This window comes from Lepidochelys kempii, chromosome 2 (assembly GCF_965140285.1).
Source record: "Lepidochelys kempii isolate rLepKem1 chromosome 2, rLepKem1.hap1, whole genome shotgun sequence".
NCBI lineage: Eukaryota > Metazoa > Chordata > Testudines > Cheloniidae > Lepidochelys > Lepidochelys kempii.
In genome coordinates, this window is record NC_136381.1 from 188,759,687 (window position 1) to 188,778,003 (window position 18,317).

At 39.4% G+C, this 18,317-nt stretch overlaps 1 protein-coding gene across 3 annotated transcripts in view; it reads left to right on the forward strand.

Annotated features, from left to right (window-relative positions):
• Positions 1-18,317, forward strand: part of ULK4 (unc-51 like kinase 4) — a 388,775-nt gene that overhangs the window by 173,572 nt on the left and 196,886 nt on the right. For all 3 annotated transcript variants that reach the window (XM_073333132.1, XM_073333131.1, XM_073333133.1), the window contains one exon: positions 395-487. In XM_073333132.1, coding sequence (XP_073189233.1) covers positions 395-487 — 93 coding nt within the window. The remainder of the gene's footprint in view (positions 1-394; positions 488-18,317) is intronic.

The following is an 18,317-nucleotide window of genomic DNA, read 5'->3' on the forward strand; positions in this document are numbered from 1 at the left end:
GTGCGAGCATAACACTCCCTCCCTTGTCAGTGCTGCTGATGCCAGCCATTGTCCCATGTAAAGAAAAGACTATTTGCTGTAGCCCCAGCCTTGCCATGCCACCTCCAGGGATGTCCACAACCCCAGTCCACCTCTAGTCCTTTGGGCTTGATCTTAAAGCCTGACCCAAGCATATCCTATCCAACCTGCGCTCAACACTTGTGTTCAGGTTTGAATCAGGTTGCAAGGCCCTAAGGTCTTTGTCTTGTTATTGACTTGTAAAACAAAATCATTTTGGGTTGGTGATTTTCATAAAACTCTGGTAGCTGATATAATTTAAGCTATCACAAAACATCAGCTGTATGATACAGAATATCTCCGATTTTCACGATAATTACTTTCATTTTCATTGCAGATATGAGCACATTCTAATGGCACCTGACCCAGTACCAGTGTATGCTCTGAAACTGTTGGTAGCCCTGACTGAACATAGCCCTGCTCTTACTAGGTAACACAACTAAGCTTTCTCTCCTAATCAGAATTTTTCTCAATTCATCCTTATTCACTGTTCAATTAGAAATTAAGAATTATATAGATTTAAGTGCAGTTCATACTGATGAGATTGTGTTGAGAGACAGATCTTGGCAGTGTGTATTTGTTACAGGTAGAATTTTTGTAAGGCATAGTTTCTGAGCTGAAGTCTTTTGTATTACAGTTTGGTATGTGCTTGATTACTTTAATTATCTTTTAGCACAATTAGTTAAATATAAAAAGTGGGAATTTAAAAAACATTTCCTGAACTGTCCTTTATGCTAAACAAATAGATATAGATATATAGAGATATCTTATTCTGTGCAAATATTACATACTATGCCACCATATTACATAGGCTAATAATTCTAAAAGCTGATGAAATTTCCTTTACCTCACTACTGCTGGTAGGTGAGCCTTTCATCTCATTCTTCATTTCTGAGCATTGTCTTCTGAATTCAACCAATAACGTAGTGGCAAGACCAAATTAGGTTTCTGTATGATTCTGAACCTTCTAAAACCAAGTTGCTTAAAGATAACACGATATTCCATCAGGCTGTGATTAAAATGTTCAGACATGCCAGCCTGATCACAGTGAGAGGAGGCTTCTCCACTCACCCTCTGGTCACCTGAAAGGGCAGAATCCACACAGACAGACATGCGCGCGCGCGCACACACAGTCCAGCTACTTCCTGTTCCTCCCTGCTCCGTCCAGGTAAACTTTCTCCTCCCCCACCCCACTCAGTTTCAGAGGGAGCCCCCTATCAACAGCAACCCCTTTATTTCCAGGCAGCAAGACAAAAGTCCCATGGTGCAGAATGGTGGTCAGGACATTTCTTGGGTGCTTAATTAATCCATATTTACAGTTGACAAGTGGCCTAATTTTCAGAGGTTTTGAATATTCATATCTTCCTTTAAATTTGTTTAATGCCTCTGAAAATCAGACTGCTATGGATTTAGATATCTAATTTATGCACCCAAGTTTGAAAATATTGATACGTGGTTTGATTCCCAACTCTGTAATTGTGCTTGAAAATATCTTTTGTGACCATTATTCCTTTCGTGAATCTTTTCCATTGTTCCATATGCTCCATCTAAGATATTATCTTTCATCTGTGAAAGGCAAATTACCACTTTTTAAACTCCTGTTTTTCTTTCCCTCTTCAAATGCCCTATTCTTATGCATTTTTTTATGAAAGTCTATGCACACCGACTTATGCAGACAATACTGTAGCAATACAATTTGGTAGAAAGAGTCCTGCCAATGTAGTTCTGTCCTGTTCTGTGCAAGGTTCAACAAACATAATGTTCTTAAGTGTCCCCCTCCCCATCTAACCTGTGCCTAAAAAAAAAAAAAAAAGACAAATGTTTTTAAAAACAAATATTTTGGATAAGTATTTGGATCTGGAAACCTTTTGTTAGGTACTTTTGTAAGAGATTTTACATAGACAGTTTTCAAATATGCATTTGTAATGGATAAAAACAACTTTAAAGCAACTGTAGGCAACAGGTATTTAGGCTGTACTTTTAAAGAAAATCCTATTGAAATCTGATTGATTACAGACTAAATAGTTAAATATTTCTGGATGTTAAATAGATTTGCAAATAAATATAGGACACTTTCAGACCCTGGTCCCAAAAAGTGTGACCAACTCAAGTAGTTTATGGCAATTTGCAACTCGGGCACCATAAAGCACCGTGGAATGTTTCAGTGTATTGTCCTTTTATAGAACCCTCTAAACTGCTTCAAACCTCTCTGATTCCAGCTGTTATTTGGTACTGATGCCTTATTAACCTCTAGCTACTACAGTGACTGGTGAACTGAAGATGCATTTATTGAGACAGCTACCCTGTATCAAGAAACAACTACATGGAAGTGTTTATAATGCTTTATCCTGTTTTTTTCCCTATATTATGGTAAAAATTATTGAAAGTTTAGAGAAATTTTGGTTTTTTATGTAATAGGGACTCACTAGTGGAATTTTCTGCCACAGAGGGAACTAAAATAGGTGTATTCTTTACATGCCTCCTTTTCTTCAATTTTTGAACATTGTTTCATTTCTGTGTCAATCAATATGAAATAGTCAAATGCTGTTAATAAACCATAAATCCATAAGTCTGCTCTCACCGGGGAGATGAATTTTAGAAGATATACACTTGTGTTTGTAAACAGTTGTTGCAGAAAAATGTCCTATATTAGTCATGGTCCTTGGGTTAGGTTTGTGATAGAATGAACTGTATTTCCTGATGAGGATGTGGTGGCCGAACGTCCAGGGAAATTAAGAAAACAAAAAGGTTTTAGGAAAATAAACAAGATGTTTGAATGTGGGATAGGTAGATAGAATAGGCAGGAAGTAGAGCAGGAAGGAGGAAGAGAGAGACGGAAAAGGAATGGTAATGTGTTTCCATTGTATGTATCTAGGATTTTGGGCCTGAATGTGCATTTACTTGCATTAAGTTGTTAATGGTTCTACTGAACTCAGTGGAGTTATTAGTATAAAACTGAAGTGAGAATCAGTTAGGTCCTTGGTACTCACTTCTGTTGGGTGGTTTCTGGAGCAATTATGTTTGGGGAGTGGTTCTTTGAGTCTGTCTTCCGACTTTCATTGACTGAAATGAGCAATAGGAAAAAATTAATTTATTTTCCTTAACAGCTCAGATGAAAACACTCCCCTTTTTCCTTCTTATCCTTTACAGTCCTGCCATGAGCACTGCTGCTACGCACTAAATAGATTAAAAATGAACTAGAAAATTGTTTGAGTGGCTTGAGATTTTGAACAATTTGAATACAGTAAATGCAGTACTTAACTGCAATTTTATTGCATTTATACTATTTATACTACCACAGGATTACATTTATTGTGCAGATAAATAGTACCATTTTCTATTGTTGAAATAAATCTATTGAGCTTCTAATTCTTTATTACAATTCATAAAATATCACTGTAGCTCAGGCTTTGGTTATCGGAGCAATGTTGTAGCTCACCATCAAAAGCTCTTTTCTGGGGGGAGAGGGGGTGTACACTTAACAGTGTTTGTGCAGGGTAGATATTTGGATGCTGTCAAGGTTCCTCCCCCACTCTGAACTCTAGGGTACAGATGTGGGGACCTGCATGAAAAACCTCCTAAGCTTATTTTTACCAGCTTAGGTCAAAACTTCCCCAAGGTACAAAATATTACACCCGTTATCCTTGGACTGGCCGCTACCACCACCAAACTAATACTGGTTACTGGGGAAGAGCTGTTTGGATGCGTCCTTCCCCCCAAAATACTTCCCAAAACCTTGCACCCCACTTCCTGGACAAGGTTTGGTAAAAAGCCTCACCAATTTGCCTAGGTGACTACAGACCCAGACCCTTGGATCTTAAGAACAATGAACAATCCTCCCAACACTTGCACCCCCCCTTTCCTGGGAAATGTTGGATAAAAAGCCTCACCAATTTGCATAGGTGACCACAGACCCAAACCCTTGGATCTGAGAACAATGAAAAAGCATTCAGTGTTTTACAAGAAGACTTTTAATAAAAAATAGAAGTAAATAGAAATAAAGAAATCCCCCCTGTAAAATCAGGATGGTAGATATCTTACAGGGTAATTAGATTCAAAAACATAGAGAACCCCTCTAGGCAAAACCTTAAGTTACAAAAAAGATACACAGACAGAAATAGTTATTCTATTCAGCACAATTCTTTTCTCAGCCATTTAAAGAAATCATAATCTAACACATACCTAGCTAGATTACTTACTAAAAGTTCTAAGACTCCATTCCTGTTCTGTCCCCGGCCAAGACGACTACAGACAGACACAGACCCTTTGTTTCTCTCCCTCCTCCCAGCTTTTGAAAGTATCTTGTCTCCTCATTGGTCATTTTGGTCAGGTGCCAGCGAGGTTACCTTTAGCTTCTTAACCCTTTACAGGTGAGAGGAGCTTTCCCCTGGCCAGGAGGGATTTCAAAGGGGTTTACCCTTCCCTTTATATTTATGACAGATGCTGACTCACCCTTATAATCTGTTTATAGTTGGGTAATATTATTTTTTTGATCCTGACATTACTGGATGGTGGGTAGTGAGCTTCTAGGTGCTACAGTACATCTTTATTAACTGTTCATATTTTTAATTTAGTCTTTTTAATTCGAGTGTATCCAATGGTAATATTGGAAGGTGGATTCTTAGTTTCCAGGTTCTGATTTGACTTTAGCAATCTTGCTGATTTCCGTCAGTTATTTTCACTACTGGATATCTTTTTATATTGTTATTTTAATACTTAATGATGAATGCTACTTTCCACTGAGTCTGTCTTATCCAAAATTACATTTCTCCCATAATGCTTCTCTCTTCATAGGGTGACACATTTTCTTGTGGCTTGAAAAAAAATCAGTAGAATGGTTGTAGATTTGGAATATGTAAATGAATGGGTTATTTTTTCTTATCTCATTGCCCCCAAATCTTCCAGAAATGACTCCCCTTACTATTCTGATTCTGAACTAACAAGTTTTTTCTTGTTTAGCAAATATGAGTTGTTCTGAAATTGCCTCTATAAATTGAAGAGTAAATTGTGAGCAGTTGAGATATCAGCCCAGACAGTTGTAATGTGAATTTAGTGATTCTGTCCTGTCCTAACTGTAAGTGTGTGTGTGTGGGGGGGCTTATTAATACAGCTTATACAACTTAACAAATAATAGTGTTTGTAGATCTAGATTATATTAAACTGATTTTTAAAAACACATTAGACTTTTTTTTTTCTTTCTATTTCTCTTGTGGTGTCACTACAAGGCAGAATTAAGTTTGGGTGCCCTAAATGTGTATTTCTACAGCTTAATATGTTTGGATTTCTTTTACCCTTTACTCTTAATTTTCTGGTTTTATAATGCTTCCTTTTGGAAAAATTGCAGCATAATATTTTAGTTAAACTAAACTGGTATACTCTGTCTTAACTCCATGCTAATGTACTTCTAAAATCTGGGATGCTGATTATTGTTTATTTGCATACATGAGCTGAGCTAAGATTCTCACCTAGTCACATGCCTCCAGGAGCTGAGGCATTCAGAAAAACATCAGATATTGTAAAATTCGCAATGAAATGAAATGATATTGTAAAATTCGCAATGAAATGTCCCCCAAAGTTGGGGACACTGCCTATTATTCTATTGTTAGTCATTCAAGAAAAAAAAGGAGGGAAGAGTATCTGGTACCAGATATGAAAGTTTTAAAGGACCTATTTTAAAATAATGTTAACTGTAAATACATTAATATATTTATTTGTCAGTTCTCAGAAATTCTGTTCCCAAAGAGTAAGTTCTGTAAGTTTGGGAAAATACATTGTAGTCTTCATAAATAACAAAGGCTGAATGTGTGGTTCAAGTACAAAATTCAGCCTTAACTAATGAGCTGCAACCAGTACTTTCATAATACGTCATCTGAAATGACTGAACAGGTTTTAGAAATTGAAATGGATAGGAAACCTCTTTGTGTCATCTTATCATGGACATCCCTTCCATCAATATCACATCATGTGGACACAGCAGGCTAGATTGTCTTTGACCCTTATGTAGGTCCACCATGAGGGTGGCAGTGAAGGAGGGAAGAAAGGAGCCTCTCCAATTCCCCCGCACTTCTCACAGAGTACGGACAACACCAAGGAGACACATGGCAGAACAGAAAAATGTTCAGAAATCTTCCATTTCTAAGGGCTTGTCTACATTTACTGGGGGATTGACAAGCAGCTATCAATGCATCGACGGTCAATTTAGTAGATCTAGTGAAGACCTGCTAAATTGACTGCAGATCATCTCCCATCGACTCCTGTACTTCATTGGATCGAGGCGAGTAGGGGGAGTCGACGGGAGAGCGTCTCTCATTGACATCGGGTAGTGTGGACCCCGTGGTAGGTAGATCTAAGCTATGTCGATTTGAATTACGCTATTCACGTAACTCAAATTGCATAGCTTAGATCGAACTTCTCCTGTAGTATAGACAACGCCTGAGTGTTACGAATTTAGTAGCTGTGAAGATGATTGATGGATCAACTTTGTACACACAGTAGACTGTCGTGATTACTTAGAATCTCTAACTCTTTATCATGATTTCTTTGAAACCACCCATTTTCAAATGTCATTTACACCACTTTTCTTATCCATGCATTGTCCATTTAGAGACTATTAAATGCACATTTCAGCATCACTATTAGTAGTGGGTTGATCCTGTTCTCATACATCATGATGATTGCTTTTCCTAGTTTTTGATTTTAAAAGCAGCTATAGTAGAGTTTGACCTTTTACCTTTAGAGTTGAATGTTGAGATGATAATTGCTTTTGAGTCAGGAGATGCTCCATTTAATCCAGTGCTCCTGGTATCAGCTATTTTAAAAACTTCCATGTGAAAAGGAGCAATTTAGATTACAAAATATCCATGAACAAACAATATTCTCTTTACACTTGAAACAAAAACTATAAAGTTTTGGTTCCTTGCTTCCATATTGAACTGATTAATGGATGCTTATATTAATTGTCTAAAAAGCGCTTTATCCTGATCTCCCAAATTGTAAGCCATTGTATATTCTAGTTTAAAAATATAGTGTTAAATTTAAAAAAATGACCGGTTAGCTTCTAAATTAGAGCTTTGTTTTTTCTGTGCTCTCTGCCCTTTTGAGTTATTGCAATGAATTTAAACAAATATTTGGAGAGATTCCTAATAATGAGCAACCCTATCTGGTTTGCCCACTAAAATTGGAGAATGTTCAGGTGCCAGTCTTATTTAACTCAACAATAGGATCAAATCTTAGATTCACAACACATTCAGAGAAACTAGGTTTTCTTAAAAAGAAAAGGAGGACTTGTGGCACCTTAGAGACTAACCAATTTATTAGCACAGGACAGGACTTTTTTTTAAATCATTGGTCTTATGTCCTCTGCCTTGCAGCACCAAACCCGGATTGGATATTTGACAAATTACAAAACATATAACTAACATCCTAGTCTCCTCTTCTCCAGAGACTCTGTCTTTCAGGAGTAGATTAGAAACACATACATACATACAAGTAGTCTTAATATGTTGGTTTTGTTTATCTCTTGCAAATTTTAGAACAGAGAGCAAAATTTCAGTTTCCACCTCCCATTCCAAAAAAGATTGGAAAAAGCTTTAAATCCTACAAAATATCAGGTAGCACAATGCCTAAGAATGTCTTCTCAAATAATTGGTAGATATCTATCATTTCAACTCCATGTTAACTAAGTGTGTCGTGTCCCCGTCCCCTCCGCAAATTTCCTCTGGTGTGTGGGTTTTTTTTTTTTTTTAAACAACATTTAAGAATTGCTCGATGACAGATTTCTCTGTGGAGAGTTTAGGCTATGCAGAAATGGAGCCCTCTGTTTATTAAATTATTACCTTCTGAGGCTTCCTCCTTTCCCCTCCAGAGACTTGGCTGCCTCTGTCTTCCCATCACAGAGAGAGATCTCATGGGGATGGGACAGCTAAAAAAAAGAATTTTAGTAATTTTTATTTTGGAGATGTGATCACTAGGCCACAAGATAGGACCCTTTCGTTCTTATCTGGCACTCTTCCATTTAGCCCAGACCAAGCCTGTCCCTGCCTTCTCTCTAAACCAGATCAGCCCTTCTTCTGTCTGTCAGTAGTCTCTCCTCTTCTTCACCAAGAACATATTGTGTAAGGAATAGAGTGAATAAGGTAAGACTTGCCAAACCATAGAATATTATTTTGGGGTGGGTTTTTTTGGTTCTTTTAAATAATGTCCTTCAGGCTGCCTCCTTGCTCCATGTTATATGCTGATCTTTGGGAGATTTAAAAAGAAACGAAGATAAGTCTGAAATCAATTACTTTACACTTATTTAGGGCATTTAGCACACAGATCTATAATTTAAGGTAGTTTTTTAAAATTGTACTTGTATGTCACCTTTACAAAACACCCTGCTGGATCTGGATATGTCATTAACAATACATTACTTACTTTAAGCAAGTGGGAAATTGGTGGCAGAGGATGGCTTATTTGCTAGCTTGGATCTATTTCATGGTCAGTGGCAGCATGGCAGCTCCCTTGGTCAGTGCTCTCTCATCCCTCACATTGCGCTGATCATCTCCGATAAGAATAAAAGAGCTCAGTTCACATTAAAGACTGACGGCCCGCAAAGTTTCATTTTAATAATGCTATTAGAGAGCCTAGTCCTGTCATCTTTACTTGCTCAAGTAGTTCTATGAATAGGATTATCTATGTTGGGATATCCAGCACTGTTAAGAATTGCAAGATATTGTATTATGTTTTTTAGTTATCATGTGGCCAAAAGTCTTTGAGAGCTGCCCATAAGTGTGCTTCTCTCTGACTAAGGTCTGGTCTACACTATGAGGTTAGGTCGAGTTTAGCTGCATCAGGTCTATTTTATAAGCAATGCGGCTACACAACCAACCCCGTTCCACCGATCTAAAGGGCTCTTAAAATTGACTACTGTACTTGTCCCCGACGAGGGGAGTAGCAATTAAAATCGACCTTCCTGGGTCAAATTTGGGGTAGTGCAGATGTAGAGCTGTCCAATTCTATGGTATTGGCCTCTGGGAGCTATCTCAGTGTGCTCCAATATGACTGCTCTGGACAGCACTTTCAACTCGATGCATTAGCCAGGAACACAGGAAAAGCACCAGGAACTTTTGAATTTCATTTCCTGTTTAGTCAGCGTGGTGAGCTCAGCAGAACAGGTGATCATGCAGTCCCAGAATCGCAAACGAGCTCCAGCATGGAGCGAAAGGTAGACACTGGATCTGATTGCTGTATGGGGAGAAGAATCTGTGCAGGCAGAACTCTGAACTAGCAGAAGAAACACTGATATATATGCCAAAATCACACAGGGCACGGTGGAGAGAGGCTATACCAGGGAGACACAAACCAGTGAAAGTTAAGGAACTCAGGCAAACCTACCAAAATACAAAGGAGGCAAACCATCACTCCGGGTGAGAGCCCCATACATGCCACTTCTGTGATCAACTGCATGCCATTCTAGGGCGGAACCCTACCTCTACCCCACCACTGTCTGTGAACACCTGCAAGGGGGGAGTCTCACGCAGCACATAAAAGGATTTTGTGGATGAGGAAGAGGAGGAGAATGTGCAGCAGGCAAGAGGAGAATCCGTTCTCCACAGCAGCCAGGACCTTTTCATCACCCTGGAGCCAATACCCTCCCAAGGCAGGTTCCCGGACCCTGAAGGTGGAGAAGGCACCTCTGGTGAGTGCACATTTGTAACTACACTACAGGGTTTAAAAGCAATAGTGTTTAATGTTTGATTTGCCCTGAAGAATTGTGATGTATTCGCGGCCTGTACAGCTACTGGGAAAGTCTGTTAACATGTCCGGAGATGGAACAGGAATCCTCCAGGGACATCTCCATGAAGCTCTCCTGTAGGTACTTTGAAAGCCTTCGCGGAAGGTTTCTGGGGAGGGCTGCCTTATTTCGTCCTCCATGGTAGGACACTTTACCATGCCAAACCAGTAGCAAGTAGTCTGGAATCATTGCAGCACAAAGTACGGCAGCCAATGGTCCTGGGTTTTGATCGCATTCATGCAACATTCAGTCTTTATCTTTCTGTGTCAGCCTCAAGAGTGATATCATTCATGGTCACCTGGTTGAAATAGGGAGGTTTTGTAAGGGAACATTAAAAGGACCCCGTTCATTCTAGGCTGTTTGTGCTTGGCTAAAAGGGATCATTCCGGAGAACAGCCACGTGGTAGGAGGAGGGGTGTGCTGCACATCCACCCCAAAACCGCAGCCCCGCCTTTTAAACAGCAAACCCAATCGGCATTGCTTGCTATGGGAAAGGAGAGCACTGAAGTTTGAAACAATTCCCACATGTTATGAAGGCGGAAGAAGCCAATCCCTCATACCCTTTGGCTTACCTGGAAGCTGCCTGGAAACCGAATTCTGTTGCCCAGCCATATATGATGTGTCACCATACCAGCAGGTGCTCAATATAAAAGGCAAAATGCGACCTTGTACCTAAAACACATCAGTCTGCTGTGAATTGCTTGATTCACTGTAAAAGAATCTTTTGTTCTCAGAAATGTATCTTTTTAAATTGTACTCTCCCTTTTTATCCCCCCTGCAGGTGCAAATGTTTCTATGCTCCCTGTATCAACTCCGTCCCTGAGATTATCATAGATTAGAAGGTGAAAAAAACACACTTGCAGTGACATGTTTTCCAAGCTCATGCAATCCTCCCGCACTGATAGGGCACAGCTGAATGCATGGAGGCATTTGGTGGCAGAGGCCAGGAAAGCATACAGTGAGCGTGATCAGAACACGCAGGAGGGGATGCTGAGACTAATGGGGGAGCAAACGGACATGATCAGGCGACTGGTGGAGCTGCAGGAAAGGCAACTAGAGCACAGACCCACACTGCATCCATTGTATAACTGCCTGCCCTCCTCACCAAGTTCCATATCCTCCTCACCCAGATCCCAAGAACTCGGGGGGTGGGGGAAGGAGGAAGGCTCCGGACACCCAGCCACTCAACTCCAGAGGATGGCCTAAGCAACAGAAGGCTGTCATTCAAACAGCTTTGATTTGTAGTGTGGCTACAATAAGCAGTGTGGCCTTGTCCTTCCCTCCTCTCTCACCCCACCCGGGCTACCTTGTCAGTGATCTCAATTTTTTTAATAAATAATGAGTGAATGGATTCAAAACAATAGGGACTTTATTTTCTTTGCCAGCTGTGGTTGAAGGGGGAGAGGGATTGGCCTACAGGGAAGTACATTCAACAAAGGGGGCGGTTTTGCATCAAGAACAAACACACGCAACTGTCACACCATAGCCTGGCCAGTCATGAAACTGATTTTCAAAGCCTCTCTGATGCACAGCGCACCTAGCTGTGCTCTTCTAATCGCCCTCATGTCTGGCTGTTCAAAATTGGACACCAGGCAATTTGCCTCAATCTCCCACCCCACCATAAATGTCTCCCCCTTACTCTCACAGATATTATGGAGCACACAGCAAGCAGCAATAACAATGGAAATACTGGTCTTGCTGAGGTCTAAACCTACTCAGCAAACAGCACCAACACCCTTTTAAATGTCCAAAGGCACATTCTACCACCATTCTGCACTTGCTCAGCCTATAGTTGAACTGCTCCTTACTACTGTCCAAGCTGCCTGTGTATGGCTTCATAAGCCATGGGAGCAAAGAGTAGGCTGGGTCCCCAAGGATAACTACTGGCATTTCAGCATCTCCAGTGGTAATTTTTTGGTCTGGGAAGAGAAGAAGTCCCTTCTTGCAGCTTTTCGAACAGCCCGGAGTTCAGAAAGATGCAAGCATCACGCATCTTTCCCGACCATCTCACATTGATGTCAGTGAAACATCCCTTGTGATCCACCAGTGCTTGCAGCACCATTGAGAAGTACCCCTTGCAGTTTATGTACTGGTTGGCAAGGTGGTCCGGTGCCAAGATAGGGATATGCATTTCGTCTATTGCCCCACCACAGTTAGGAAAACCCATTGCAGCAAAGACATCCACTAGGACCTGCACATTTCCCAGAGACACTAACCTTGTTAGCAGAAGGTTATTGATTGCCTTGGCTACTTGGATCACAGCAGCCCCCGTAGTAGATTTGCCCACTCCAAATTGATTCCTGACTAACCAGTAGAAGTCGGGTATTGGAAGCTTCCACAGAGCTATCACCATTCGTTTCTCAACGGTCAGGGCAGCTCTCATCTTGGTATTCCTGTGCTTCAGGGCAGGGGGAAAGCAACTCACAAAGTTCCATGAAAGTGGCCTTATGCATGCGAAAGTTTCGCAGCCACTGGGAATCATCCCATACCCGCAACACTGTGTGGTCCCACCAGTCTGTGCTTGTTTGCTGGGCCCAGAATTGGCGTTCCACTATATCAACCTGCCCCACTGCTGCCATGATGTCCCAATTGCTACATCCTGTGCTTTCAGGAATGTCTGTGTCCATGTCCTCCTCACAACAGTCCTCATGCTGGCGGTTCCTAGTCAGGCTCTGCACATACTGTAGGATAATGCGTGAGGTGTTTACAATGCTCACAACAGCAGTGCGCAGCTGAGCAGGCTCCATGCTTGCTGTGCTATGGTGTTTGCATGGATAAATCAGGAAAAAAGGCGCGCGATGATTGTTTGTTGTTGCTTTCAAGGAGGGAGGGAGGAGAGACTGACGACATGTACCCAAAACCACCTGGGACAATGTTTTAGCCCCATTGGGAGCTTAACCCAAAATTCCAGTGGGCAGCGGGGACAGTGGGATAGCTACCCACAGTGCACCACTCTGTGAGTTGATGCTAGCCATAGTATTGAGGACGCACTCCGCCAACCTATTGCGCTTAGTGGGGACATACATGATCGACTGTATAAAATCGCTTTCTAAAGATCGACTTTTGATAATTTTACACGTAAGGAAATTGCTTCAAATGTGGACTGTAAACATTTGTCCAAGTTTCAGGCTTTGAAGTGCAACTGTAAAGTTTCAAATAGTCAAATACAAAAAAAAAAGCCTCTGAAAATAATTACACATGTAGTGTAAATATTAACAAATCCTTAATTCTCATATAGTGACGCTACTGAGCACAGCTATAACTCAGTCTTGTGTGTGTGTGTGTGTGTGTGTGTGTGTGTGTACATGTACAGAACAGTCTTATCTTAGATCATTTTATGATCTAGAAAAAATCAGAATAATTTTTTGTTAAAGCACAACCTGAAAATGAACATTGTCTTTTACAAACTTCTATACAATTTTTGTTTAATGTAAGTTCAACATTTTAATGAAGTTTGGGTATAAGAAAGATTAATATTTTGTTGTACTCCCTCTCTCTGAAAAGCCTTGTGAACCTGAGAAGCACTAAATCGAAATATTTTTTTGCTTTTATATTTTTAATTTCCAGTTGGATACAAATCTTAGTAGTCTTAACCTTTTCTTCTAATAAGTAAATATTAAGTTATTGTTGATCTTTGTACAGCTGGTATTTCAATTTAGTTGAAAATGTGCCATTAGCAACAGATTCCTGGGTTGCCAAAATATACAGTCAACTTCTGTCAAAAACATCAAAAAAGTAATATTGTCCTTTAACAACAAAAAAGCTATATAGTAAATGTTTTAGAATCCATAAGGGGGCTTAATTTTGCCAGACTCTTTCATCTGTTCCATTTGTGATAACTATTGAACTTTACTTTAAACTGAAGAATTTTATGGAGCATAATATTTTTTTAAAGTTATTGAAGTAAGATGAAGTAATTGAAATGAAAAGTGTTTCAATTCAGTGTAATTTCTGAAATTTGAGATATGAAGGTGAGGTTTAGCAAAAATTAGCCTAACCACTTGACCATAATTAAACGGCACTGTTTTATTTCCTTTGATGTCAAGAGTTTTATAAATGAATACTGTGATTTATATAGACATTCCAGCAGCACATTTCTTGAAAAGAACATTTGCATTTTTTCTTAACCCTTTTATTAAGTTTCTATTAAGATTTTCCCCAAAGTCCTAGGTGCTTTTGCCTCTGAGCACATAAGCAGTTGTTATTCGTAGCAATGATCACAGCAGGTTTCTGAAGTTAACAGCTTTGCTTACTACAGATACCAGAAAGGGAGGTTTGTAGAATTCAGAGCATATTACTAATACGGTCAAAACTGTATCTGACATCTGCAGCCCATCAGTTTTCACCAATCATAGCTTCTCTGATTTTGTGTGGGTTTCCACAGTATGGAAACCAGTATATTTTTATTTTTCTGATTTGAGCCCTTAGTGGTAGATGGTTTCACACTGAGTTGAACAGGAAAGTCTCTGATTACTCATCAATGTGTCCATATAAAAACACATTGTTCCACAGACTGAAATTAATGATAGACTGCATTATAATTCTTTTGCAACCTACAACATAGAATCAAGCAAAATCTGTTATTTCCAAGGGGCCAGATTTATAGGCAGAGGCTAGAAGAAAATCACTATTTAACTTGATCTCAACATCAGGATTGGAACAATCCTGGAAATATTGGGATGGATAGCAATGTTTATCTGGGCACTCTTCCTATCATTTGTCAGTCTGGAATGGTGTAATGCAATGCATTACAGTTCCCAATTTTCACAAATACTCCAAGTCTTGGGCTTTCAGCTGTTCTGACTGTGCATCTACAATGTTGCAAACAACATACTGGTAGATTAACTCACCAGGGATGAAATCATGGTACTGTTGAAGTCAGTGGGCAAGATTTCACCCCAGGGAGTCAATTTACTGTGATATTAGAAGTACTTGTGGCACCTTACAGACTAACAAATTTATTAGAGCATAAGCGTTCATGGGCTACAACAGACTAACACGGTTGCTACTCTGAACCTGTGATATTAGAAAATCAAGAAAGACAGGAACCAGTTGTGAAGAGGGGCCAGGCCCACGAGAGAAGTTTTATTTTAAAAATTTCTTTTGGTCAAAACCAAGCTTAGATATTTATCTAGGGGAAAAGTTCTGTTCACCCTTGGCAAAAACATAAACAAACAGATTTCAACCACAACAACTATATTGTGCAATGTAAATCATAATTTTGGGGGTAAAATGCCAGAAGATTTTACAACTAAGGGAAAGATAGCAAAAAGCTTTACATGCAAAAATATTCAGCCATTTCTAGTGAGAAGCCAAATTATTTATGATTTGTGTTTAAAAATAAGAGACAAAATCTTATATTTAGTACTCAAAGAAACAGGAAACCAGTACAATCCCAGTAAGGCAGAGGTTTTATGTTGCTGCTGTTTACTACATGCCACAGTTTGTGTTCTGCATGTACAAGCTGCAACAAGGGTATCTCTTTTCCCACTTAAGCGATTTTACTTGCTTTTATGTTTTCTTCTTGTTTTGCATAATTAATGCTGGGCAACTACTCCATTCTCATGGATATGGAATGTTTAGGGCAGATAATGTATATGCTATGCGACTAATTTTTTGAGGTTTTTTTGTTTGTTTGTTTGTTTTTGTTTTTTTAAGAGGAGTAACTTTACTGTTCTCTTGCTTTTGTGTGGCATCACTGAGCAACTGTTCTGCTGTAGACTTGGGTGGATTACAGTAATCCTTATGTAAAAACATGCTTATTATTTGATTTTATTATTTATTACTATTAAAATATTTATATGGAATGGTAAACGTTTTGGAAATAGTAAAGTGACAAGACGTACTGAGAAATTGGAGTGGGGGGATGGAGGGGAAACATGGGAATATACTTTTGCTTCCAATAAGGAGGGGAATACCTAAAAAAACAAAACAAAAAAAACCTCCATCCTTTCTAAATAAATTACAAAGATCTGAATAATGTAAAGTGAGCAATTTTTGAAAACAAATTAATTAAAATAGAGATTATTTTGGATTAGTGGGGTTGTCAAGTTTTTCCCAGTCTATCCTCCTGCTAATGTAGAAACTTGCGTTTGTGGTTCACAGCTGGTAAAAGACATATTAGTTTCCTGCAATCTTGTACAATTTAAAAAAAAAACAACACTGATCAGGAATGAGCATAAGAACTCTGTTCTGGGTCAGTAATCATGCTGAGCCACTTGGCTAAATAATTGCTTTTTGCTGTGACACCCCTCTGATAAAACATGAATAAAGAGGAATTGTGAGTTTATTTGGAGATTTAAAGTAAGCCTCTTTCGTTTCAGCATATACTTACAGGAGGCTATTAGCATTTCAGCGTCTGATACCTTATAGCTAAACACTAGCACTGCTAGTGCATCAGTAGATTCAATAAAAAAATCTACTTTTTATTGTACTTTTTAAAAAGTACTTTTTATTTGTTCTCACACACATAGATAGTTGTAGCAAGTATTAGAAACAAAAATGTCTGAGATACGACATTTTTATTTTTAACTCTCCAAACTCCACTCCCTCATGTACCCACTTTAAGAACAACCTGTTTCTCCCAGATAACTCTCACCTTCATAGTTCATCATGTACTTATGAAAGATCTTAAAAAAAAAAAATTGCCCCCAGCATTTCACACTAAATTATAGAATAGCTCCCACAGCAGTTCATCCACACCAGACTGAGTTTTTTGTGTTTGCAGTTCTATCTGGGAGAGAGTTCAGGGATGGCTCTTATATCTCATCCAAATCTTTCACGTTCTCTCTTTACTCCCACCCCTCTATCACCCTCACGCAAAAGAGTAAAGCACTCCGTTGGATACTAGAGATTTAACAAGTAGAGATACAGTTTAGGAAATATTCTATGTCCAACGTAATAAGATTCATTTTCTGTCTGCTTGAAGGCCCAAATTCAGTCCCTTACTTATTGCGGGAGACGATTGGAGGGTTAAAGTGGAATTGCTGAGAAGTTTCAAGAGTGGGAGATTTGGAAAAAGTACACTTGAGCAAATAGTTCTAAAATAACCGGGGACCAAAAAGACAATCTGTTCACAGTTTGCTCCTTGAAGAGTTAAAGGATTTAAGCCTATCTTTATATTAGTCACAGTTCTGGGGAGTACCTTGATTTATTCATTTTTTTTCCTGAGGAAAATTAAAAGGCCAGCTCATCTGCTGCAGCTTGGAGCAGCTATTAGGCTTGTGTGTAAATTCATCCAGTTTTGCACACCAATCCTGTGGCTCCTCTTCGTTATGCAGGATCTGCTAGAGCACACTAGTGTATCTGAGGGCTGTTCTGATTTGTTTGTGATGCCAATGGCCCTCAGGGGGCCACTGCAGCAGCGTGGAATGTCCAGGTGCATGGATTTCCCAGACATGCATCCTTGGGCCCAGTCATGCCCCCTGCTCCAGCTGCAGGGAGTGGTGGGACAGAAAACAGGGGACATGCACAGTGGGCCAGTGCAAAGCTGCTCTAGTGTACCAGAGGCTATCACTCAAAGTCTGTATTAAATACGTTCATTATTTTTTTTATCCTCACATCTTGTTTCGATTTCTGTCCAATGAGACCATGCCAAAATTATTGTTCTCTGCAATCAAATTTTATTCTTGTTTTTCTTTGGCAGAGTTGTTAGTTGAGGGTGATGTTAACACTTAGTCAACCAGAGCTGTGGCAGAAGGAGAGGCGGCTTCAAGCCATTTTCTTGTGGTGAAATTGTGAAGAAGCTACTTGGAATTCATTATGCACATTTATAAATATTGTTTTCTTGGCATTAGACTGCAAAGTGATTCTAATTTTGGGTTGTGTATGAGTGGAGAGGCTTTTTAGCTTTACTCTTCAATTTTTGCAGAAGGTTATAGAGCAAGCTCTAACTAATCAATTCCAGTAACATTTATTGCAGAACCAGAAAATTCTCTATTCTAATACCAGGGCATCCTTGTTACAGGCTCTTGACTGTAATTAACCTACCCACTGGTGCAAAGCAGCCGTAGTTGGTTGACCTATGGGGCAGAGCAAACCTATCTGAGACTTGTCTGAAGGTGAATTAAATGGGATGGTTTGCTTTGGATTTTCTTTTTTGTACAAATATTGTGTTTAATAATATGTACATGTATTTTATTGTTGTTGTGTGTGTTTTATGAATAGAACAGCACTTACATCACTTAATCGCTAAAATATAAGAGCTTCTAGTGTGAATCACAGAAAATGATTAGCGAAACTACACAATTTGGAACAGGAAGTGAAGAATAAATTAGCTAATTTAAATTGAAGGGAAATTAGGTAAGATAAATATAACTATTCAAGTTGGAATCTGCCCACGACATTGCCACCTCCATTCTTGTGAAAAGTGCGGTCGGATTTTTAATGGCTAAAAGAAGTCACCTTTTTTCTTTATCGTGTATATCCATCATCCACAAGGTAGAATCCCCAGCAGCACTGTGTACTCCAGCAGCACTCCAACTCA